Here is a 25,783-nt window from a genome sequence, read left to right on the forward strand (position 1 = left end):
ATATTTTTAATATTAAAGGAAGGAAATCTTTATGTCAAACACAATTATTTCCTTGCTGATAATGATTTTGTGAGCACCTTTATGCCATTCTTAAAGTCCACAATCTTTTAAGTTATATTTTTCCACTATCCAGGGAATTCCCAGGAGAGTGGGAACCAGGGCCGTCCAGGGACCTTGCTCCGCACCCATTTTGATCTAAGAGAGGACGGCGGGCAAGGACAGAGACTGCTGCGACCAGACAATGTCCTGCATTCACGACGGCCTCGGCCAATCACAGGCCGGCGCCTCCCGGCCCCGTGCGGCGCCACCGGCCGCGGCGCGGCTGGGGAAAAACCTGGCCTCGAGGCAGCCATCTGCGGCTGTCCCCAGGCCCGGCGCGCCGCGCTCCAATTGTGCCCCACCTGGAGAAGGGGGCTCGGCAAGGCGGGCGCCGTGGCGTCCCTTTGGGGCAGGGGTCGCATACAAGGGCAGGACGCACCGCCCCCTCCGGCTTGAACGAGGCGCTGTCCCTTTAAGACAAGCCTCCTCCCGGGGCCTATAAGAGCGTGAGCGGCCCAGCCGCGGAGGGTAGAGACATCCGGGCTACCGGGCTGGCGACCGCGACGGCCCCGGCCCCTCTGGCAACTCCCAGTCCCCGTGGGACGTCCGGAAGACGGTGGCTGGGGAGCGCCCCCGGGGCCAGAGAGGACTTCCGGCGCCATGCGAGCCTCCAGCCCTCTTCGTTCCGCCGCCGCCGCTTGCCCATACCTTGCGAACACCCCGACCGGGACACAGGGGTTCGCACGCGGGTCACGGACGCTCAGTCCGCGGGGCCGCGCGGCGCGTGCCCGCCCGGCCCGCACCACGGCCCGCGCGTGCACAGGGGCGGGGCGCCGAGGAGGCAGCCAATCAGCGCCCGCTGGCCCAGGACCGCCTCCAAAGTCCTCGCAGGGGGCGGTGTGGGAGGGAGAACTTCGTGGGGGGCGCGGTGCCTGCAGGCGGGCGGGGAAAAGCGGGAGTGCCCTAAGGGCTGCGGAGCTTGGCTAGGAGCTGGCGGGCACCGACTCCCAAGCTCCGTGAAGTGAAAGCGGCTGGAGCGGCGCGGGCCGCGCGTGAGAACTCGCGCGGGCGAGCCGATGGGAGGAGGGTGAGGCGCCGGGAGCAGGTGGCGAGGCCGGCGGGGGTTAGATGGGGAGCGGGAGGGACGGCGCAGGGGGGCCCAATAGGCAAGTCCTCTAGATTGGAAAACCGGAGAGGGACGTGCGGAGTTCACAAGCCTAAAACCATAATCTGTCAAGATTTGTTTATGCAGCACAGAGAACTTGAAGAACTTGTGTACTTACTGGTACAGATATATTCTAAAATTTTCCTGCTCGAGTTTTTTGTTTGTTTTTAGGACAGTGGATACATATATTTAATTTCTGGTGACATGTATTAAAATTGAAAGTTGATCATAAAATGTTTCTTGGGGGTTGATAAAAAGGAACACAAAACACTAAAAAATCCTTTTCTGTGATCTATACCACCAAATATCTGAGAATATATGTCGGTAATCGGATACACGGAGTGAATGAGTAAGGCGGAGTAGCGGGTGTACTTGGATGGCCGACTGGAGGTCAAGATTCACCACCAGGTGATCATGAACAAGCCCCCTACCCCGAGGTCTCATTTCCCCCACCTGCAAAATTAGAGCATTGCACTCGCCTACCTATCTGGAAGCACGTCGTGTGATTCGGTGTGTATTTGAAGAAAAGTGGCATACAAGCATTGCCCCTTTCTCCGGGGGCGAATCCCCTGGGGAGCTGTCCAGACCACCTTCTCTGTGCCTTCCTGGGTCGTCTCAGCCCCTGGCAGAGCGTTATCCTGCTTGCAGACCAGCCTTCCCTGAGGTCCGTGCATATTTAATTTGAGTGCCACAGAAATCGCAGTATTGATGTGCATACTAAACGGCACTCCACACATTCCCCCCAAACTTCCCGTGTTTCCCATCTTAGCAACTGCATTACCCGAGTCGGTCTCCAGCCCCTCACTCCATCCTCGAGACATTAAGTTCAGGATCCGTTTTGCTTCCCTACATCTTGTCGTCTGACTGTCGTCCCTGCCACGCTCAGATTTCTCCAGTGCAGGCCACCAGCGTCTTCCCCCTGGTTTACCCTAGTTACCTGCTCAGTAGTCTCTCGACGTCAGGCTTTGCTCCTCCCCCATCTCGACCTTTCAACCAGATTTTTAAAAAGTAAATCGGATCGTGTTGCTCTCATTTAAATCTTAAGGGGTCTCTGTTTCCCTCAGGATAAAATTCTGTCTCCTTAAATTTGGTTTATAAGGTCCCCCTATTCTTGTTTTCGTTTATGTCTTGTCCCCAGCTGGATCTTTAGTACCGGCCACTCCTCCCATCCCTCCCCTAGTTCCAATTTACCTGAAATGCTTTCGTTTCTCTAGACGTGCCCAATCTTCTCTAGCTTCTGCAACACTCCCCTGTCTCCTCCTCCTTTCATCGGAGGGGGCTGTCTTCCCTTCCCTTGCCTATTTGCCCAAGGTGAGGATTAGGGGCGCCATTGCACCCCTGCCTGTACTGTGCACCCATAGCCTTATGCTGCTGTCGCCTGTCATCCTCCAGTGTCAGTTACATCCCACGCCTTCGCAGCAGGGGCTGCATCCTGCTTGCCATTGTCCCCAGTTCCCAGGATGGTCCTGGCAATACTGGCCAGAAGCCCAACAACCCTTTTAGAATACTCAGTGATGGGCACAGGAAAGCAACAATAACGAGTAGCCTTAGGTATCTACTAATATTAGATTCATTTTATGTTGCTGTATTTTTCAGTGTTGAATCCCTCCTCTCAGTTACAAGTTTCTCTATAAAAATAACATATTTTTAAGAAAACATGATATAATTATTTTTACTCAAACCAATGATGTTTTTGTCACAATTACTAAAAATATCTTTTAGCAGAAGTAGTGTGTGTGGTTTATGAAGTGAAATTCTGAAACAGTGACTGGCTGTTTAATGCAAATGGGCAGAAATGTTCATGTAAAACTCAGACTCTGAAACTTTAAAACTGAGCTCCAGTAATGGTTGAGGGAAGGAGTGGAAGCTCAGAGTTCTGGTTCCTTGTTTATTATTAACTTTTAGGATAGCAATTAGCAGTGTTAAGACATTGCTCTGATACTGACTTTTAAAAAAATCCTAATACTCTTAATATTTTTCCTTTTTAAATGTGAGATGCCATTGTGACAAATTGAAACTCTTGTTTTCTTTGTGTTCTCACACACCTAGCAACAACTCACATGTGTACATTTAGATCTGTACTATTTCTAAACACCGTCCTGCTACACACTTTTCAAGAAAGTTAAACAAGAATTCTTTGTTGAGAGATGTAATATTCAGAGGGTAGGATAGGGGAATAAATCTTAACTACTACAAATTGTTTCCCTTTGGCCATACTCTGAAGGAGATCCTTGTTGGTTTTCTCATTACTGTGTAACCAGTTTGTTGACTTTGTTACATTTTGGTAGAAGAGAGTAGAATTTAGTAAGAAATAAAAAATTTTTAAGAGAAGGGAGGGGAAAGTTTCCTTCTTTAGTAAAATAAGCAAAAATAAATGGGATTATATATGAATAAAAACAAGTAATGCATTTAAAGTATTTAAAGCAGAAAGTACACATTATCATAACTTACTCTTTCTAAAGAAAAGTATTCTCACAATATGGATCATATCTGTTTACAGGACACACCAAATGATTATTATGAACAAATATAAAGGAAAAATAAATGCTGGAGAAATGGCTTCTCTTGTATCTGTAGGCTTGGGTCCTTTTGAGTTTTGGAAACATTTTAGATACTGTGGTAAAAATCCTATAAGTACACCTACATTTTAGCAAACTGTTTTTCAGCTTTTACACCTTTAAAAATCTCATTTCCAAACTATATGAAGTGGTAAAGGATTTTTTAAAAATTGATTTTAGAGAGACAGTGAGAGACAGAGCGATCAGTTGTTCCACTTACCTACACAGTCCTTGGTTGATTCTTGTCCATGTCTTCCCCAGGGATCAAACCTGCACCCTCGGTGTGTACGGACAACACTCTGACCAACTGAGCTACACAGCCAGGGTGTGAAATGTTTTTTAAAACAGCTAATTTTAAGAGTATATCCACAATGAAATATAGTTCAGCCTTATTTCCACATATGAATAGGTGACCACTTGAAAGAAGTATGGTTAAGATGCGATCTAAGGTTGTCATTTGATAACCTTGTTGATCTCAGCTGTGATTTCAAGTCAATTGGGCATTGAAAATAAGCTGCCGGTCCAGTAGAGATATGCAGATAGTGACAACTAGCACAGAATGTAGTGGAAAGAGGGTAGGATTTGGAGTGAAAAGGCTGAGGTCAAAGTCAGCTAGTTTTATCCCTTTTGCAAGTTATATCTGAGACTTAGTTTCCATGTGTATAAATTTGCCGATGATTTGCCATCACAACCACCTCTTAGTGCTGATGAGAGGATCAAATGAGGATAATGCATACCACTAACCCTAAAACAGTGGACAGTTACTGGGATTGTTCTCAATGTTGTGCTTTGGACTTGGAGACATTCAGCTTTCATGGAAATCATATACATGTATATGAAGGAAATAAATTATTTTCATAAAATCTGATTCTCTAAGGGGGGGTTCATGTAAACTTGCATTTGTTTGTGGATCATAGTGGATATTAGAGGAAATTAGGGCACTGTATAAAAAATAATCATGTCATAAGCACAGAAGATCCTGGTACACTCTAGATTTTGTTGTGCTCTGCACATCATTCAAGAGCAAGGTGATATTTGAGTGCATATGAGATGACAAACTAATAAAAATGGATAAGAACAATGAAGATATTTAATGAAATATATCTTGCTCAATGCCTACTATCAAAGGTTAAAAGAGGAAGATATTCTTCAATGCCAATATTATTTGTTACTATTGGCCCATGATAAATTCAAAGGATAAAGTAACAACAAAAAAGCACATCTACTATCCTTGACTCCTTCACTTAAGTTTGAAATATTTGGCCAGTGGTTAATCATCCTCGCAGGTTTAAGAACTTATTATGTGCAGAAAGCTATTCTGGATGGTGAAATAAATACAAATGCATTTTCTCTCAAGGAATCAAGAGAAATAGAAAGAAAAAAATTGAGTTCTGAGAAAGAAAAAAAAAACAGAGCCCAGATGCATTTGTGAGTGAGGCTACATTTATTGCGAGGGAAGGAGAGCCAGGTAGGCAATGCCCAGGTGCCCCTCTGTGCAGCCTTCTAACAAACCCCGCCAGTAAGCGGGCATGGTAACACCTGCCTGCATAGGTCACCCTCACCCTCTGCCACTCTACCATTAGAGATCCATTCTTTTGAATCCTAAAGTTTTTACTAATATTCTAAAGTTGCTCCTTAAAATATAAATCTCCCGGGGAGAGGTGTAGGTGATACTTTAAGCTAACAAACACCTGAATCATCTTTCCCTGCTCAGCAGAGATTGTTCTTACCCTGCTGAGACCAAGAAAGGGAACGAGATGGACACCTGAGAGAGGAGAACGTGAACAGCAAAGGAAGAAAGGGACACAGATCAACGACCCAGTGAGGTGAGACCCCAAAACACTTTGACAGCTTTGCCTGGGAACAGTCTCTCCTGCTTCATGTCTGTGCTGGTGGGGCATCGTGCCACCGATTCTAGCCTCTGCTCTCAGACTTTCAGGCTCTGTCTGTCTGGCCTTACCCATATTCCCTTCCTGTCATGGAAGCCAGCTGAATTCAGACTAGGCTGCTAAACATGTTCTATTTAGGTTGGTTTACCATGTTTACTGGGATGATAAACACAGCACTGGAAGGAAAAGCAGGAGACTTGAGTTCTTTGTGACTCGGAGCCATTCGGACTGTCTATAGACTTCGATTGCCACATTCGTAAAAGGAGAGAACAGATTACATCCCTGTACTGCTCTGGGTTTCTCCCTTTCCCTGCTAACTCTTCTCCTATCTCTTGCCACTGTAATTAAGTCTCTACCACAGGTGTTAAAAAACAGGGCAGCTCCCAAAAGGTGGAAATAACACAAATGTCCATGGATGAGTGGACAAACAAAAGGTGGTATATACATACAGCAGAATATAATTCAGCCTTAAAAAACAGGAATGTGTAACATTTACTACAACATGGATGAAACTTGAAGACATTATGCTAAGTGAAATAAGCCAGATGCAATAGATCAAATGTTGTGTGATTCCACTTATATGAGTTCCTTAGCGTAGTCAAATTCATAGAGGCAAAAAGTAGAATAGATGTTACCAGGGCCAAGGGCTGGGGGAGAGGGAGCAGGGAGTTATTTTTAATGGGCACCGAATTTTAGTTTGGGCTGATGAAGAATTCTGGAGATGAATGGTGCTGACAGCACTGTGAATATAATTAAGGTCACTGAATTATACACTTTATAATTTTTCTGTTCTATTTTTATTGTATTTTTTCATTATGAACTGTACACTCTAAAATACTTAAAATGATACATTTTATATTATGTGTATTTTACCACAAAAATATTTTAACAAACAAGCCAACCTGGAAGCCCACAGTGGAAACCCTGGCTGAAGAGCTATTTTGTGTGATATGCCTAATGCCTTGCCCCAACTTTCCTGTGCATTTGTTTGAGTTTTGACCAATCCTCAGTCTCTCCCTGCATGACAGGACCCCCTCCATAGTCTTCTCCAAGGAGTACTCTCTGTTTTGCCTCAACATACACACTTTTGGACCTGGGCTAGTATCTGCATTCCTCCAGCTCTTGTCAAGCAAACTCTGTCTCTGCCCCTTTGCCCGCACTCTGGAGCTGTCACTGCAACCCCAGGTCTTGCCTCCCCTCCATGTTCAGTACGGACATAGCCTGGAACTGCCCAGTTCTATGAAGTATGTCCATGTGTAGCCTGTACCCACAGCCTCCATCCTCCCCCATGACTTCGCTGTTATTATATTGGCTCTTCAATCTCAGGGAGACCCCATTCTCTCAGCCCCTTCCCCAGCACCCACTCTGTCCCTCAGGGTGTCACACAGTTGTGTGAACTGGTAGCACTACATGTTGGCTAATTGTCTGCAACACCAACTAAGCCTAAAGGGAAGCCGAGCAAGTCCTTTTCTACAAGTCTGTTGGTGACTTCCTCTTACACTCTTTAGAAAGGGACACTCTTTAAGCCTCGTTCCTTATCACTTTAGGCCTCTATATTGCCATGTAATAGAGTGCTGTTGCGTCATGTTCCAGCATAGTTCTGCAGGAACAACTCTCATCTTTAATTGCCCTTCCTGCACCCACCCCCCAGAAGTCTCTGCTCCCTCTGCTCCAAGTTTCTGCACCAGCAGGTCTCACTGCCCAGCATCTGCTTCTTTCTGCTTTGCCTGCCAAACTGCTATGGGTTCTTCAGGTCTCAGGTGGGGCCTCAGCTCTGAGAAAGCATTCGCTAGCATGCTTACTCCAGGCTGCAGGAGGAGCCTGTGCACCCCCATAGCATCCTCTGCTTATTCCTACTCATAACTACTATAGTTTCCCCAGATGTGACACTCAGGAGGGCAAGAATGATGGCTTATTCATTATGGCATTCTCAGAATCTGATACAGGGCCTGCAACAATAAAACTGGCTTAATAAGTCACTGAATATACTTTTTCAAACATTGTTATAGGTTTGGACATTGAACTGTGAGTGACTTCTGGGCGTCTTTAGGAGCCGGCAACATGATAGAAGATATCAAGACCAAAATGAAAAATTACAAGACTGCCCCTTTGGACAGTCGCATCCCCAACCAGAACCAGACCAGGAACTGCTGGCAGAACCACCTGGATTTCCACCTCTGTGAGAAGGCCATGACCGCTAAAGCTGGTGATGTCTCCATGTATGAATGGTACTGGCTTGTGTACAAGTTCCTTTGTCCCATTTCCTGGCTGTCGGCCTCAGATGACAGTGGGGCAGCATGCACGTTTCCTGGGAAGATCTGAACTGGCTGCGCCCCACCTGTCCTCTGTCCTCCATCCTTCTTCCAGGGAGGTGAAGGAGGACCTGGGTGCATCCCACCCTAAGATCTTGGATCATAGCTTAATTAATAATAAATACTTGTTAGAAAGGTGTAAAAAATGGTTACAGGTTTGGTCTAATAGATGAGAATTTGGCTTACAATTTTACTTCTGTGAGTTTGTTATGTTTTTATAAGTCCCTTTTACTTAATCTTGTTTTTAAACCAATGACTAGTTAATTTTAATACTTGTATATCAATTAGAATTTAGGTTGGCTGCACATAACAGAAAATCCTCAAGTAACATTAGCATTAACCAAATAGAGGTTTTATCCTTATTCTGTATAAGTTCAAGTACAAACAGTGTTGGGCTGATAGGTGTCTCACTCCAAATCTGCAGAGATCGATTTTCTTCAGCTTCACTTCCCCTCTCCCCAGGTTGTACCACTGCCTTTGTGGTCTGAGAAGGAGGATAGACTTGAACTCCAGCCAGCAGCATGAGAGGAAGAAATAAAGGAAGGGTGAAGGGCACCTACCTGCTCTCTTTCTGGGAGTTCCTCAGCAGCTCACACCCAACACTTTGGCTTACCTACTGTTGAGCCAACTCAGTTGTGCTTAGCTGCAAAGGAGGCTGAGATACAGGATTTATTTTAGCATCCATGTGCCCTGCTAAACATTGTACTGGTGAGGAAGAAGAGAAGAAATTAATCTGGGGAGACAAAAAGAAGGGTAGGCCATACCTGAGTTTAAAATGATACATAAATACAGTAGTCTGCCCTGGTCCACCTGGGGATATGATCCAAGGCCCCTGTGGTGCCTGAAATCTCACACGACACTGACTCCTATGTAAAATGTTTTTTTTTTTCTTAAACATCCATACCTACGATGAAGTTTAATTCATAAATTAGACACAGTAAGAGACTAATAACTAATAATCAAATAATTATAACAGCACTCTCTAGCAACTTTAATACATTTTAGTCCACACCTGTTCCTAAGCTGGTGCACCACCCCTCACCTAAGGTGAATGGCTTGCTGTCGCCCACCCCCCAGGCTCAGGGCTTCCTGGTGCAGTATAGGAGGTCAAGCAGGACATGTTTTTGCCTTCCACCCACAAATGTAATGCCTTTTCCATCTTAACTAAGCACTTATTATGTGCTGCAGCCCCCAGTTTTGCAGTTTGAGGTGAGCCAGCAAAACTAGCATGAATTTTATTTGTTCTTCTTCACAATTTCATGGAAGATTCATTCTTATCAGAGATCTCAGCAATGCCAGCATACGATTTTTTTCTTTCCTTAAGTTGAGAACTTTCACCTTTTCACTTAAAGAAAGCACTTATGGCCTCTCTTTGGCATGTCCGAGTTGCCAGCATCACCACTCTTGCGCTTTGGGGCCGTTAGTAAGTAATAATAAGGTGACTTGATGACAAGCACTGTGATACCTCATAGTCAATCTCATCACCCAGATGGCTGCTAAGTGACTCCCGGCTGGGGTGCATGTACAGTGTGAAGACGCTGGACACAGGGATGTTTCACATCTGATGGGAAGGACTGGGACTGTACAAGATTTCATCATGCTACTCAGAATGACTTGCAATTGAAAAGTTATGAATTGTTTATTTCTAGAATTTTCCATTTAATATTTCAGACTGTGGTTAATCACAGGTAACTGAAACCATGAAGAGCAAAATAAGGGAGGACTACTTATTTTGATGAACCTAGATTCATCAAAATCCTGATGAACCTAGATTTCAAATATGTTCTTCCCATCTCTTAATCTCATTTGTCAAAAGAGCATGACATTTAGACCCAGGAGTTTTACACCAAGCAAGTCACTAAATTTCCAGTTTTTTTCCTGTGTGATGGGGTAAAAAATGGAAAGAAAAAAAAAACCCAAACCCAAATGCTATCACCTTGTCCTTTTGGATGAGGCCCCTGAGATGGGTGAGGGGAGTGGCGGCAGAGGGTGTAAGCAGAGAGAAGGGCTCAACAGTAACAAAGGGAGGAGTTCACATCTCAGCGTGTCTCGGCTGGGCCCTGGATCTCACTGGCTGGATTTGCCCTGCCCTGTTTTTCCCTCAGCTCTGGGGAGTGTTCACCTCTCGTTTCAACAAGCACCTGCAGTTCCACCCCAGGAAGCTGGAGGTCTCTATTCCACCACGGGCCACTGTGGATGCAGGTTAGCACTGGGTATCAGTTGACACCCTTCTCCAACCACCCAAAGGGAGATGATCATCAAAGGCCACACAACAATCTCTGCAAGGGGCAGAGTGCAGATGCTGCCTGCCTGAGACCCCAGTCTGCCCTTCATAAATCTGCTCTAGCGTATTACCAGGTTTGTCACCTCAGCCACTAAGCCCAAATGTCAAGCCCTTTACTCGCCTATTCTCTCTTTTACTCTCATTCCTGTGTTCCTCTGTGCTTCTTCCTTCCCAGTCCTATCTATTTACCTTCCATTATTTTTCCTCCTTCACAGTCCCTTCTAGTGTCCTCAGAAACCCTGGTTCTTCCCATGGCTTTGTCCTGTTTTCATTCTTCCCTGTAAATCAGCTTCCCCAAATCTCTAACCTCACCACAGGGCCAGCCTTCCTTCCATCTGCCTTCCTCAGCTGAGGGTGCTCTGCTCCTGGCTCAGTGTCCTAGGCTGCTCCCTCCCAGTAGGCTCCTTCCTCTCTTCCTGCCACTTGCAAGAAAGAGTTCCCTTGCTTTGGAAAAGAACACCCTTGTCTTCGCTGCTCTAGCCCTTTCCTTTCTTCTGTCACCACCTGAGGACTGCACAGCATGCACTGCTTCACCACCGCTCGTGGCTAATTCCTTGTTGTCATGGTGTAGTGTACCCACCACACCTTTTTTTTTGAAATTAACGTGTTGATGTCATCAGTGACCTCCAGATTACTCTTTGATTGTAACATGACACCACTGTCATTGCCCTTTCATCAAAATTTTCTCTTGCTTCTATCATACTGCATAATATGGTTCTTCGCTTATCTTTTACGAAGAGTCTAATCAGAAATAAATGTAAATTGCTAATGTTTAGTGAGCACTTATTTTGTGTCATGCAGAATATAAGGTGCTTTGTATGGATCATTTCACCAAACCTTTGTATTAACTCTATGAGGCCGATGAAATTATTATCCCCACTTTACAGATAAGAAAACCATGGCTTGTGGGCTTACAAAGGTAACTGATGTGCTCAAGATGGCAGAGCTAGTAAGAATTAGCAAGCTACATTTATGGAATTCCAAAGCAATGCTTTTTGCCAATACAGTATATTACATTCACTCTAGCTGTTGTTCCTCGTGTCTTGATTTCACCTTAAATGAGAATGTCCTAGGATTGTCTACAGCCATTTCCTTTCACAAGAAAGCATTTTTGACTTCCAGGGGGTGAACTTCTTTCTTTCTTTCTCTCCTGTTTATTACAGAACATTTTAAACATACATAATTATAGAGAGATTTGTACAATGTCCCCCATCCCCAGGTCCCAACACCCAAGCTCCCAAACCATCCCTTTATGGCCTGTCCACATGCCTCTCCAGGTTCATCTGCACCACACTATTCCCATGCTCTCTCCCACTGGGTTACTTTGAAGCACATCTCAGAAATCATATCAGTTTATCTGTAAATACTGCAGTATATATTTTAAAAACTGTAAGGTCTCTCTTTACGAATGCCTTAACCATAAAATATTACTGTGTCTAAAAGTAGAAAAGAATCCCTTTATATCAGCAAACACCCAATTAGATCAAATTGCCTCCATTGTCTCATTAATTCCTTGAAGAGTTAGTTTGTTCAAATCAGGATCCTAAAAGGGTTCACAAGTCACACTTGATTGATGTGGCTCTTTACATCTTTAAAAAAATATTTAGATTCCTTTTTCCTCTCTTTTTTTACCCCTTGCAATCTGTATGTAGAAAGCACCAGCTAACATCCTATTAGTCAGATCTGGTGATTCAAGTTCTTCTTTTTGGCAAGCAGATTTCATAGGTTAAATGACTAACTTCCACCAGGAATCTCCTTTATTGAGGTGGCTTCTAAGTCTATGTTCAGCTTCATTCCTTCATATTTGGCTAACTGATCACCCCACTGAAATATCCTGTCACCATCCCCAAATCAACATGCCCTGGAAACAAATTTATTTCCTCCACACTATCCTCCCCTCTTGACACCTGCTCTGTTTCTGCAGTTTCTATTGTCCTTTTAATCACTTGGGCCATGTTCCACTTTCCTTAAGCTCCCACGTTCAGCCACAAAGACCTGCCAGTTGTTTCTCTACAGAGTGTCAGCATCTGACTCTCACACCCACTGCCCTGTGCAGGCTTTAGAAGTATTACAAGACCCTTCCCCATCTGGCCTTTCCCCCTCAGCTTCACTCCATAAACTGCCATTGGATTAACCATTTAGGCATCATGTGCTCCTTACTATGTATTTCCTACTCTCAAACCATCAATGAGTACCCACAACTTTTGGAATAAAGTTGAAATTACTAAGAGTTCTCCAACACAATCTAGTCCCAACCTAGTTTCCAACCTGCCTCCACCCCACAGTTCACTTTGCTGAGGAATAGATGTTTTCATATAGGTGTGGAAACAAAGAAACTTGCAAATGTTTAGAACAATGTTGAACATTGGAGATTCAAATGAACAATTATCCTAGCACTGGAATAAGCAAGACTTCTCTCTGACAGACATCCTAGGTTTGTCTCACAGGACACCTAAGGGAAGGGAAGCTGTCTGTCACCCTGGCAAAACACTGCCTGCTAGCTTTCTCAACTTTCCTAATATGATATTTACACTACTACCTGTTTGTCTGGTCCTAAAACATGTGGCTAGCTTTTGACCAGTAACAACCACCTCTGCTTTGCCCTCATGTCACTGGCTCTCGTTAAAAGCCAGACACACGAACACCCAACAACACAAAGAACTTTCGGTTGAGAGAGGGACATTTAGGAAAATTTCTCTAGGAGACATGATATTTGTCCATTCTTCCAAGAACTTTTCAAGGTAGACCAGCGAACAGCTGCATCCTAGGTGACTTCCAACCAAGACGCCCTTGAACGTTGCCCTGGTTGACACTGATCCTCCCAGGGCCACAACTCACCTGCTCCTGCAGGACACTGCCTTAACAATCCTGGCAGAACAAACTGGCCCTCCAAGAGCCAGTGTGCCATCGTTCGTTCCATAGGAAGAGCTACGTGTTTATAGTGTTCCTTTCACTCTGGTCATCAGGAGGCTGAGATACAGTTTCGCAGCTCGGTAACTGGTTAATCCTTTTCATTAGCAACTTTATATTTGCCCCTAGACTCTGATTTCAGTTTCTGTTTCTACTTTAATAATACTGTGTTGTTATTCATCTCACATTACGCATTTTTGGAACGAGCCAGTGTGTAAGTGAAGTAAATAAAATGCTACCACGTTCCTCCACCCAGGCAACCTCACGTGATTTACCTCAGGTGACTCCCCATTTGCCAATTCTGTGCACTCTCATTGGAAGGCTGTCCCACTGTGCTCTTCCACTGGTTCCCTCCCCAGAGCCCGCCTGTCCAGGGTATTTGAGTCTGAAGGTGCCTCCTCCCTCACAGACGGCATTGGCTCCCCCAGCCCAGAGCCAGCCTTCCTTCCTCTGAAGGCCTTTCGCATTGTTTGTACACTGCTCGCTCATTAAACCACTTCCCACACACTGACATTTACTATTGGTTTTATACACATCTTTTAAAAATTAAAAATAATATGTATACATAATAGAAAATTTGAATGTACAGGAAAGGTTGCACAAAGGACAGGTATTCTTTCACCCCTAACTGCTTCCGAGGCAACTACTGCTACTTCTTTGTGTAGCATGCCAGGCATGCCTATGTATTCACAAACACATGGGGATACTCATACACAAGTACACACAAACATAAATTCATGTATATACGTGTGTGCTTATAAATCCTTCCATCCTTTTTTCTCACAGCTCCGAACATACCATATACACTCATCTGCATCTATACTTTTTTGCATATAACTGTACAGCTTGATGATTATAGCAATTAGCACATAAAAATCTATCTCATTCTGTGTAGCTTCTATCATAAAGATAAACCACACTTTATTCAATTAGTTATGCCATCATAGTCTATATCTGTCTGATTAAATGTACTCTTTCTGACAGCAATGGAGGGAATATGTCTGCATTTAGCATATTCCTCCACAGTTCCAGAGTATAGCACCTTCCACATAGGAAAAACTCAGTAATCACTGATTGCCAGTGTTATCAATCAGTAAATAATCAACTAGTAAGTAATTCTATTATATAAAAATATTTTAGAAGTAACTCCAGAAAGCCTTCTAGCATCATCCAATCAGGCATGTCTGTCTTTCACTGAAATTTTCCTTGTTATAATATACCTGTGGTATTGTCTACAGCATATTTTAGAAAGGCTTGACCTTGAGGCATACTAAGCTTCAGCTCCCAAAGAGAAGGGCAGTGGGGCCGAGGTCTCATATCTAGAGACAAGAGCAGGGACCCTGCAGGACCAGGAGAGCTGGCCCTGGGAGAGAGCACAGCAGTGCTTGAGGGAGCCAGCCTCAGTTCTGCTCACAGGAGGCAAGGCCTTCACTGTGGGATGGCCAAAGGTCAAGGGGAGCCGGCAAGAGCTGGTCTCAGGGAAGGAGGAGTTAGAAAGTGCCAGGGCCTTTGTTGTATGTGTCCTATTCTTTAAAAGGATTATGCAACAGCCCTGGCTGGGTACACCAAAAGGCTGTGGGTTTGATTTCGGGTCAGAGCACATGCCTGCGTTATGGGTTCCATCCTTGGTTGGAGTGCATGCGGGAGGCAACTGATCGATGGGAGAGACATCAATGTTTCTCTGTGTCTCTCTCATTAAAAAAAGAAAAATTAAAATAGATAAACAAATAAATAAATAAATGGACTATGCTACATCCATATTCATAGTAATATTATTCACAAAAGCTACGAGGTAGAAACCATACAAGTTTCCATCAACAGGTGAATATATATATGAATATTATATATGTATATTATATACAATGGAATATAAGGTACACATACATAATAGAATATTATATCAACATATTATGGAATTGAAGGTATATATGTACATAATGGAATATTATTCACTCTTAAAGAGGAAGGAAATTCTGGCATGCTGCAACATGGGTGAACATTGTGCTGAGTGAAGTAAACCAGATAACAAAAGAACAAATATTGTGTCATTCCACTTAGGAACCTAGAGTAGGCATATAGAGGCAGAAAGTAGAATAGAGGTTACCAGGGCCTGGCAGAGGGGAGAATGGGAAGTACTTATTAAATTGATAAAGAGTTCCTATTTGGGATGATGAAGAAATTCTGGAGGTGGATATTGGTGAGGTTGCACAACGTTGTGAGTGTGCTTACTGCCATGGACTTGTACACTTAAAAGTGCATGAAGGGGCGTATTTTATGGGAGGTACAAAATCATCTAGAAAGTCATTTTCTTTTTCACAGAGGCAGGAGGCAAGGACCACACACTGTACAATGCGGTGCTATTTCCCTGACATCAGTCACTCTTGTTGCATTGCCTCCCTCTGATCTGTGCTACCCAAGCTCACGTGTACTGTCTCACCCTCACGAGTCAGGTCCGGTGATGTCTCACCTTCCTTTCCTGAGAAGGGTAAGGAATGAGTAGACTGCAGGTGACTTGTGAAATCATACTTGAACGACTTTTGACCCAGGTGACTTAGGAGTGATTCAGAGCAAGGGCCCCCACAACAGCACAGTAAGGGTGGGCACTGGAATGAGGGCGGTGGGATGCAGCTCTGTATCTTGACAGCTTTTGCCTTTGTGAGCCCATGAAGCTCTGCCCTGTGAACTGAAGTTAGCAGCAGCATTACCTGCTGGAGAAGCTCCAGAGAGCTCAGGTGATGGGTTAATATGAATTCTTGCTGGCTTTCTAAATGAAAAGCCCCAGTATAGCTGCTTGATCATACTATAAACACATTAAAAATGTATTAAAAGTATAAATATATTACTTGAGTGGAAGTTAACTATGCTAAAACACAAATTAAGATGAAATTAAGGGCCTAACCAGGCAGCTCAGTTGGCTAGAGCATCATCCTGATATGCCGAGGTTGTGAGCGCACTCCCCAGTCAGGGCACACACGAGGAGCAACTAACGAATGCATAAACAAATGAAGTGACACATTGATGTCTCTCTCTCTTGCCTTCCCTCCCTTCCTCTCTCTCTCAAAAAGTCAATTAAAAAGGGATAAAATTAGGAATGGTTCTACTTTCAGATTCAAGTACACAGAATATTTTTTAAAAATTATTTTTGCCTTTCTGTATCCAGTCATCTGGGCCTATTAAATGCAATGCTCATTCTATGAGCATTTGTCATGTGTCAGGCACTGTACTGGGTGCTGGCACTGAACTCACCTCTCTCAAATCTGATTGCTGGCCTGAATCTGTGGGTCCCCGTGACTGTTTATTTCAATGTGGTGGATCAATTAGGTGGAGAGTCATCAGTTTTCCAACCAGGAGAAAGGGATTAATAATTGGTTGCATAATTCTCAAATCAATCTTTTCCAGAGCTGCAGCCTCATGCAAGGTCTTGTGAAAATCAAGGTGCAGACTTGTCTTTCCAATATGACTTTTTTCCCTTCAATGTGGAGAAAGGCAAACAAAGGAGCTGAGTTCACACTGGGACGTGAGAATGGCTAGTGGCCTTTTGGCCGTCATCAGGTTTCTGTTTGGGGACAAGCACTGCACAGGGTTGGAAGAGTTAGCATTTAAATCGTATCCCTGTCATTCCCAGCAGTGCAATCTCTAAAGCCTCAGAGTCCTCATCTGTAAACATGGGTTGTGTGTCTATGATCTACAGAAAGCAAATCTAATGTTCCATCTGCTGGGAATCTTATGACCCAGGAGGAAGAAGACTGGAGTATCATGTGCTAACAATAGTTATTGGCAAATATCTAAACCAGAGTTAAATGTAGGAGGATCATGAGGCTTGGTCCATGAGTTATGGAGTTAGGCAACCTTAATTTATGACCTGTTCTCATTGTACATATCAAAGTACAACTCCAAGTTTGACAGTTTAGCCTAGAATTGTCCATGAACTGGCAATGATAATATTAAGTCCCACTGCATGACACTGACACTACTGGGATCACCAGAACGAAAACAGCACCCAAGGCCTTGGCCTGGTTGACACTGGAATTCAGCCAAATGAGCCAACCAGCCACCAAGGGATTTAATGGAATAGGAAGAAGAAGTGACATGCTTAGCTATTTCTTTGTTTTCACTAACATATTAATTTCCAAAGAAAGAGATCTGAGATCGCCAAAAATCTCTATATGTCACATTATAGTCACATACAACTTATATATTTCATTTAAACAAAGGACCCATGACATTGGCTACCTTATGGTTCCAGGTAACAACACAAGCTGATCTTGCTTGGTCCCCTGAGACCCTGCCCTGGCTATGTGGCCAAGGATACTTCTGGGTGTCCACAGAAAACAAGGACTCCCCTGGATGGATCCAGCAATTCACCGTTGTTACTCCTTTTCCCTAAGGGTGAATATCACTTAAGAAAGTTGTATAACAACTTGGTGCCACCACAATATCAGCTCAGGACTTGAGGCATCTCAGACTTCAAAGAGATTCAACGAGAGTCCTTTCTTTTTGCAGCTTAGTTCTTTCCCATGGACTATCGCAGAACTTGAACACTTTCCTCAAGTCTCTTGACCATCCATTAACATGTCAGTCTCAGTAGATGATTAACCCCTGAATTAATGTGAAAAATAGAAGCTATTATAGATGAATTTGCTTAACTTTCTGTCATCTCTCTCTGGCCCAATGTATAAACTTATTGGAATTTTCACCATCCTTTCTTTGGTTTCAGAAAAAGAGGTGTCACTTCTTTCATCAATCCTGAGCTTGTTTACATCTCCTTCCCCACAAACCTGACTCTTCCAAGGAGTTATTCTCTCTCCTGGCTCCTTCTCTTACTCTAAAGTAATGCTTATCACTCTAATGCTTACAAAAACAAACAATCCCCCTCCCAACCCTGCAAAAAAACGCCCCCCAAAACAAAAAACAAACTACTACCCTCTCTGTAATATGAGTTCTCTCTACATAGTACTCAGCTCTCTTGTGTTGTCTGGGTGACTCAGTTGGTTGAAGTGTCATCCTGTGTACCAAAAGGTTGTGGATTCGAACCCAGGTAGGGGCACACGCGGGAGATGGCTGATTGATGTTTCCCTCTCTCACATCTTTCTTTCTTTCTTTCTCTCTGTAAAGAAGAAAGTGGAAAAGCTTTTATTTAGCTAATTTCCAATGAAAGCTCAAAAATAAGATGAAAACATGCTGGCAAAGTTTCAAGTATTTGCAGATGTACAGCAAGAGTAAACTGAACCAAGCTTATGACTATATGGTGTTTCCTGCTAATGATTATAGAGCATTTGAATGTTATGGAGCAAGAGACATCTCTGGCTTTTAAAGCATGACTAGTGAAGCAAGATGGTTAACAATCAGACACACTTGGATTTATCCTGGGCTCTGTGCATACTACCTCTGTCACCTTGAACTTCCCAACCTCTAGTAATAGTCCTTAAACTATTATTTATCAAGCACCAACTATGTACATGAGTTATCTCATTTAATTTTCATGCTTCCTTTATGAAGTATACATTATCATCGCATTTCACATTTGCAAACTGAGTTCAGAGAAGTTAAGTAACTCATCTAAGTTTACATTGCTACCAAGTAGAGGCTGGGATTCTAACTTGGTTTGTGAGATTCTAAAGCCCAAGTGGCTGCTCCTTATCATTCTCTGACATTTATCTCCTATAAAATGAGAAAAAATGGTTCTAGATTCTTCACACTCCTTTTTAAAATGAAATCTTTCTTAGAAAGAGTTCCCGAAGAACCCTTTATAGAACATAATTAAACCACTAGGTTGAATCCAGAAATAGTGGCTCATGCAGGAGCTATTAGGGCAATCATATGAAGTCCAGGTTAGAGAAAGCTTTTAAAAAGTAAGTTTGTTTAACTTACCTCCATGCAACAGCCCATCCCAGCATCATCGAGGAAACTGAAGGGCATGAGTTAGTGGAGAGATTAGGATGACATACCCACATCCATTTTCATGCACAGATCACATCAGTGGTTGTTTCTCTACCTCTCCCTCTATCCCCTCCCCACCCCTTCCTCTCTCTTTAAAATCAATCAACATATCCTTGAGTGAGAATTAAAAAAAGTTAGATACTACTCCTCTCCCATTATTTCATAACAAAATTTCTAATTAAAGAATCTGAAGTCTGCACCAACTGTCTATACCTCCCTAACTCCCATCTAGCTTTTACCCCCAACACTTGAAACTGAAAAGGTTAACAAACTGAATTCAATGAATATTTATCACTCCTTCCCTACTTATTCTGTGACATTTGACATGGTTGCCCCTTCCCTTCTAGTAACTCTTTTCTCTTTTTTTAAAAAAAGATTTCATTTATGTATTTTTAGGGAGAGGGAAAGTGAGGGAGAAAGAGGAGAGAAACATCAACGTGAGAGAGAAACATCCACCATTGCTTCTCCTATGCACCCCAAACAGAGACCAAATCCTCAAACTGGGGAATCGAACCTGCAACCTTGCACTTGGCAGGATGACACCAAACCAACTGACCCACACTGATCAGGGCAAAATGCTTTTCCCTTAATGTCTTATTTTTCCTTTCAAGTTGATCATTGTGAATTTTCTTCAGTGGATTCTCTTTTGATTTGTCCCTTTATTATTTGTTTTCCTATGTCTTAATATGTGTTTTGTGTGGGTAAATAATGTTCCTCAATGATTCACTCCTCTGGGCAATCATGCAGTCTCCTGCTCACATTGATTCCGGGCTTGACCATGTGACTTGCTTTGGCCAGAGGAACATCAGCAAACATGAAGCTGGCAGAGGCTTGATAACTGCTTGTGCTTGGGGGCTTGCCTTCTTGGAATACTCCTCAGAGATTGCCATGCTGTTTGGATGACTAAGACAAAAGATCAAGTTGAACAAAAGGGAAAGAGAAGGAAAGAAAGAGGGAGGGAGGGACGGAGGGAGGAGGTGAGAGGGAGAGAGAGAGAAAATTATCTCAGATTTTTCATCTAAGCCCAGCTCCCAGTCAACCTACTAGACAAAGTTTTGTTTTAAGCCATTAAGTTTTGGGCTGGTTTGATGTACAGTCATAAATAACAGACAACACAATATTTTAACAGTTCCTGTTGTCAGCCTGTTTCATCTCATGTTGCACGTTTTTCTAAGCAACATCATCCATTCTGATGAATTTAAGTACCATTTATACCTCAAAATTCTTACACCTACATTTCTAGATCAGATCAATGTACTAAACACTCCATTCTTAATGGGCACCCCACTTGAATACTCCACAGATCACCTCAAATTCCTACATCAAAGTCCGGTGTTCTTTCACAAACTGCTCCCACTCCAGATACTCTCTATCTGGGTTAAAGATGCAACTAGTTCACAGTCACTCAAGGAGGAAATGTAGAAATGAATCTTGGCCCCCCCTTTCATTCATTTGCCAACAATCATTCACCAAATCTTAACAAATATGTTACCTAAATATTTCTTGCATTTATTCCTTTATTTCCAGCATCTCAAATGTTGCCCTTGTTAAGGGACTCATCACGTCCTAGTCTGACCATCAGCAATGCCTCCTTGCTTGGAGGTTTGGTCCACACAACTAACAGATCCGTATTTCTCCTGATCATTTTCCTGCTGACAATCCTTTCATGACTCCTTATCACCTATGGAACCAGGTAGATTTACTATGCTCTAAAACCCTCGCAGATCTGGCCTTATTTACATGTTTTCATTCTCATTTCCTGCTCTTTTCCTGTGTATGCTGTGCTCGGAGCCAAATTCCTTGCAATGCCAACACTAGCCATCTGCCCCATGGATGTTCTGGACAGTGTTCCTGCCTGGTGTACCTCCCCACCCTGCCATCTGCAGAGTCCTTGAAGACTCAGTTTAAATGTCACATCCTCTGCTTCCCGTGCCTATTTGGACAGAAGCAAAATCAGTCGTCTCTACTTCTGATCTATCACTGTACCCAATATTACCACTATGGTACACATTTTAATTGTAGTGATATGCTTAAATGTCTGTCACCCCTAATAGATTGAGAGAGCCACTCCAGGGCATGGGGCTGCTTTATTTTTGCTTTTGCAGCTCCCAGCACTGTGTGCGTTGCACAGAAAGTTCTCAATAACTATGAATGAGTAAGAGATTGTATTTTCCCATTTTAAATGTTTTGTAAAAGCTTATCACAATTGGCTAAGTTTACACTATAAATTTCCATTTATTAGTCTAGAAATGGAAACGAGAGACTTTAGGTATTGCCCAGTATTACTTAGGATCTGGTGATAAGTCAAGAAGTGTTGGGGAGATGGTAACTTGGGAGACACAGGCGAAGTGGCTTGCTCTGGGCTGGTTGGCAGGTGGCACATTTGCACCACTGCCTCCACAGAACCCAGACAGAGCACTGCCTTCCTCCACCACAGGGCAGAGTGGATCTACAGTTCTTTCCTATGGCATGGCAGCCTGTATGACAGACATTTAGTAATATCTTGGGTCTGAACAGTACAAGGAAGTTGGTAATTGCTTTTATAGCTTCCTTTTTCTTGTCTAATGAGGTTATCCCCAGTCTTCTTTCTGCTTAGGTATGGTTTCCTTCGTCTCCTACCTTACTACAGAGGTTCTTCTAAGAACAGATCTAACTTGTTACTCTCCTGCTGAGCTCTTCAGTGACTCTCTAAAAGCTTTGGGGTGACATCTAGAGCTCTCATGGGCCTTACCTACTTCTCTGGTCTAATCTACTACCTTCCCACCTCACCATTTATAGAAGTAAGTAACTAACTTCTGAGAACTTTGTATATGGAAGGCGTGGTGGGGGGAGGGTGATAACAGACAAGATACAATCACTGCCTCCAAGTAGTTTGCAAGCCAGTAATATGACAGGACAGGAATTGATTATAATTTAATGTAAACCAGTACTGATGGAGATGGACACCTTTGGGAAAACAAAGGAAGGACAGCCAGCTCATCCTTGAGGGGAGCAGAGAAGACAGAGGAGGAAGATCGGCTCACCTGCCATATTCCACTTGGTGTGAAATCACCTGCAGTAGTCTATGCTCACTGGGCTGTGAACCCTCTGGATCTCTTTGCTATCTGCTGGGATTTCACCCTCCTTGTTCCAATGAACTCCTGTGCCTACTAAAGACCCAGCTCAAGCCTCCCTTCTGAGAAGCCTTCTCTGCTGTACCAGGCAGCAAGAACCATTCCTTTCTTTGTACTGTCACAGACCTATGAGCTTCTTGAGGATGGGAGCTCACCATGTTTTCCAATGCTAGTAGAGAATCTGGCATGTAGTAGACATTCAATAAAACATTTATTAAAACTTAGCTGAACAGGGTATCTTTGGGAGACAACAGTGGCCTAATTGTCCTAGTGGCTTTCTTTTCACCTGATATCTTGACTTTATGGATCTTGACATTTGCCAGCAAAAGCTCATAGCAAGTGGCCCGATGATGAATGGAACATGGAATAACAGCTTACATATCCCACTGGATTCTCTCCCTTATGAGAGAGGGAAGCTATGCTGTTATTCCAGTGATGCAGGAAATGCTTTTTATACTTTTTTTTATCTCATGCTTTCTTTAGCATTTAGACACTAAATATAGCCCTCTAAATATCTACGCCTTTATTTTTCTATATATTTTCAATGGCAATAAATCTTCATTTAAAGGCAATACATTGTTTGGATCTCACCAAATTTTTTTGGATGCAAATTTGGTGAGTAATAAAGTAGAACAAGAAAGGTTTTCGTGGAAAAAAGAGATACGGCTCTAGAGAGAGTGATTTTCTATGACTTGCAAATCAGTTCTGAGCCATTTCAAAAGTAAGATCCAAAAATGCATCACAGTTTATTCTTCACTCTGGAATTAGTGTAATTCATGTAATACTTTAAAGTCCCCACCATTTGGAAGAACAGACAAAGAAGTGTTCTAAAGTTGGGGTGATTTTAAGTTGTTTTGGATGTGTGAATTATCCTCCCCTCATGGAGTATTAATGATTGGTACATATGGCTATGTTCCCAAACAAAGACAAATATTTATTTGTCTCAAGAGTAATGTAGCTAAACTATAGGTCAGTTTGTATTAGTTTGAGTTCTTGGAAGATACTTTTCATTCATTTCATGGGGGCTTGAAAACCTTTTTGGAAGGAGCCAAGTTGTCTTTGGTATTTTTCTCAGTGGTCCTCTGGGTACACCCACTCCACTTTTTAATGCCCTCACCACTGCCCGGTCCCTAGAACCTTTCACGTCCCTCTGGCTACAACAAACTCAGACCCTCAAATCACCATTGTCTCTTACTACTAAATCAAAACTACCAGCCCATTAGACTGTAGAGTCCAATAGGGCAGGCATTTTGGTTTGTTCTGTTCAGTCCTGTGTCACTAGCACCTAGAACAATGCCTGGAACCTCAGTGGCACTCAATGTTGAACTAATGAATAGATCTTTAAATCTGTTAGTCTCAGCCAGTGTTGGGAGGGAAACACCCATTGAACTAACTTACACTCATCTGTGAATGACCCAGAGTCCCTTATCTCTCCCTAAGGTATTTGCATACTTAAAAGGAAAGCTTGTGAATTCAAATTATTCTCAATGGGAAAACTTCAATAGTGAAGCAAATGGAGAGGAAACATTGGAGGCTAAAAGTGGTGGGGGGTGAGGGGTGGGGGATGGGAGTTAGGGTTTAAGCAGGCCGGAGCTGCCTAGGATTGTGCCCCTGAGGCTTTCAGCTTCTCAGTGCCCCTCAAGCTTTGTACCCGCACAACTTCTAAAAGCTTAGAGACTTCACCATAGCTGTCAGGCCAGTGGCAACGAGGAGAGATGAACCAGAGAGGGCTGCAGGGCTGTTTTCACTTTGAGCTTTGGATATACTCTGTGGCTACTTCCTCTGTTTCAAAGAGAAGTGTCCCAACTTTCCAGTTAAATATGCAAGAGCACAGGGGAATCTCCTCATAGTCATTTAATACTATTTGTTGATTACAGGTTAATATACTCTCACTGTACGTAGATGTCTTTTGTTTTTAGCTTGTAAACTGACTTGAAGTGTTTGCACATCTGATAAAGAGCTGGGGTATATTGTGGAAGAAAATTCCTTTTATGTCACTTCTCTATTCTATAATATAGTCAGGTACTAGTGATTTCCTTGTAGACATTGTGTCCTTTCTTTAGCCTACCCCATCCACCTCTCTCTCTCTTGCTCTCTCTCACCAAAGCATTCTCCACACAAACTTAATGGAAATGTAAACCTAACCTCAGAACTCTGATTTTTGGTTTATGATATGAAACTATAAAAAAGGTAGAAGTTGATTCTATTGTTTTCCAATATTTTAATGTCACAATTTTCTGTGGTGTCAATCTTCTCTGCTCTTTATCTGTAAATCCCTTCAATGAATCATTTACCTTTTAAAAAACATCACTCAAATATATAGGAGGTGGGCAAAAGTAGGTAAAGAGTTGCAAGTACACAAAACACAGAGTTTATTCTTGTATTATTATTAATTGTTGTGTTAATTGTACTACAACTGTACCCTACTTTTACCCCCATCTGTGTGATGAAAGCCCAAACCAGTGCATCTCAATAAATAACAGTATAAATGTAGTAACATTTAGAAAATTAATACTGATGTAATGAAAATAAATATTTTAGTAATTAAGTCTAGGATACTGAAACTTAGTTATTGAATAGTTGTATTAGTTATATAATAAAATAGTTTTGGTCACATTTTGCCTAAATAGAAATATTGTGATTGCTAAAGTCTTAGCACCACAGGTGGTGAATGAAGAGAAATTGTATTTTGCATAGCTTTGTAATTTTCTTGTTTATTCGGGAGTTCAATAATACAAAGTCAATTTATTTTGTATCTATTATAAAACTATCTTTGCTTGATATAAGTTCCTTTCTTGAGTTAAAACTAAATATTATCTTTAATCTAATAAAACCATTTTAAAATGTACAATCGTTGACAGCTTAAAAGAATTATCATTGTTTGGTATTTTGCATGGAGAAGATGCTTGGTAAACGTTTGTAGATTTATCCTCTACAAGGAAAATGAAAGAAAAGTGTCTCCACTTTTAACATTTATTTTGCACCGGGAAGAGAAACAGAAGAGGGTTGGTTACTTAAGGCTTAGGAGATCATATAAAAGTGCCATTTTGCCAAAGAATGAATAAAACGTTCTAGTTCCAACACGTTTAATAATGGGCACACAACCTATTTCTTTGTTTCATAACCATTGCGCTGTCTCCCTCTCCTTTGGCATTACAAGAAATTCGACAAAATCTACTTCATCTAGTTCAACTTTTTGATTTAGTAGTGGATCCGCTCTCCTGTCAACGAGGAGGCAGGAAAAGCAATGTGGAGAGGCAGGATAAATGTATTTGAAATGGAATGTGTCCATTCTAAGTAATTTCGTGTGGGAAAATAATTTCAAGTTGAAGGATAATTACAGAAGAGACGTCCAAACCCCTCGAGCCGCCGCCGTCCGCGTAGCCTTGGAAACCCCTCGCTGTGGCCGGAGGACTGCCGCTGGCTCGCAGCCGCCGCTTCCTGCCCCGGGGCGGCGCACCCTGACTCCGGGAAGGTGCCGCGCGGGGAAACGTGGCACCTTCTCCAGCCCGCGCCCGGGGCGCCGGCGAACGGCAGCCGAGCGCTCGGAGGAGCCCTGCCAGCCAGGCTGCG

At 42.9% G+C, this 25,783-nt stretch overlaps 1 protein-coding gene across 2 annotated transcripts; it reads left to right on the forward strand.

The window, feature by feature from the left end:
* The first annotated feature begins 990 nt into the window (after nucleotides 1-990).
* LOC123833236 (cytochrome c oxidase subunit 6B1-like) lies at nucleotides 991-8,275 on the forward strand. 2 transcript variants are annotated; one of them, XM_045861361.1, is made up of 3 exons: nucleotides 991-1,126; nucleotides 5,477-5,588; nucleotides 7,661-8,275. In XM_045861361.1, the coding sequence occupies exon 3, from the start codon at nucleotides 7,713-7,715 to the stop codon at nucleotides 7,971-7,973; it is 261 nt and encodes an 86-aa protein (XP_045717317.1). In that variant the 5' UTR covers nucleotides 991-1,126; nucleotides 5,477-5,588; nucleotides 7,661-7,712; the 3' UTR covers nucleotides 7,974-8,275. The 2 variants fall into 2 exon arrangements, with proteins under 2 accessions (XP_045717317.1, XP_045717316.1); XM_045861360.1 differs by having other exon boundaries at nucleotides 5,480-5,588.
* The last annotated feature ends 17,508 nt before the right edge of the window (nucleotides 8,276-25,783 follow it).

This window comes from Phyllostomus hastatus, unplaced genomic scaffold (assembly GCF_019186645.2).
Source record: "Phyllostomus hastatus isolate PE091 unplaced genomic scaffold, TTU_PhHast_1.1 phas_scaffold_21, whole genome shotgun sequence".
Classification (NCBI taxonomy): domain Eukaryota; kingdom Metazoa; phylum Chordata; class Mammalia; order Chiroptera; family Phyllostomidae; genus Phyllostomus; species Phyllostomus hastatus.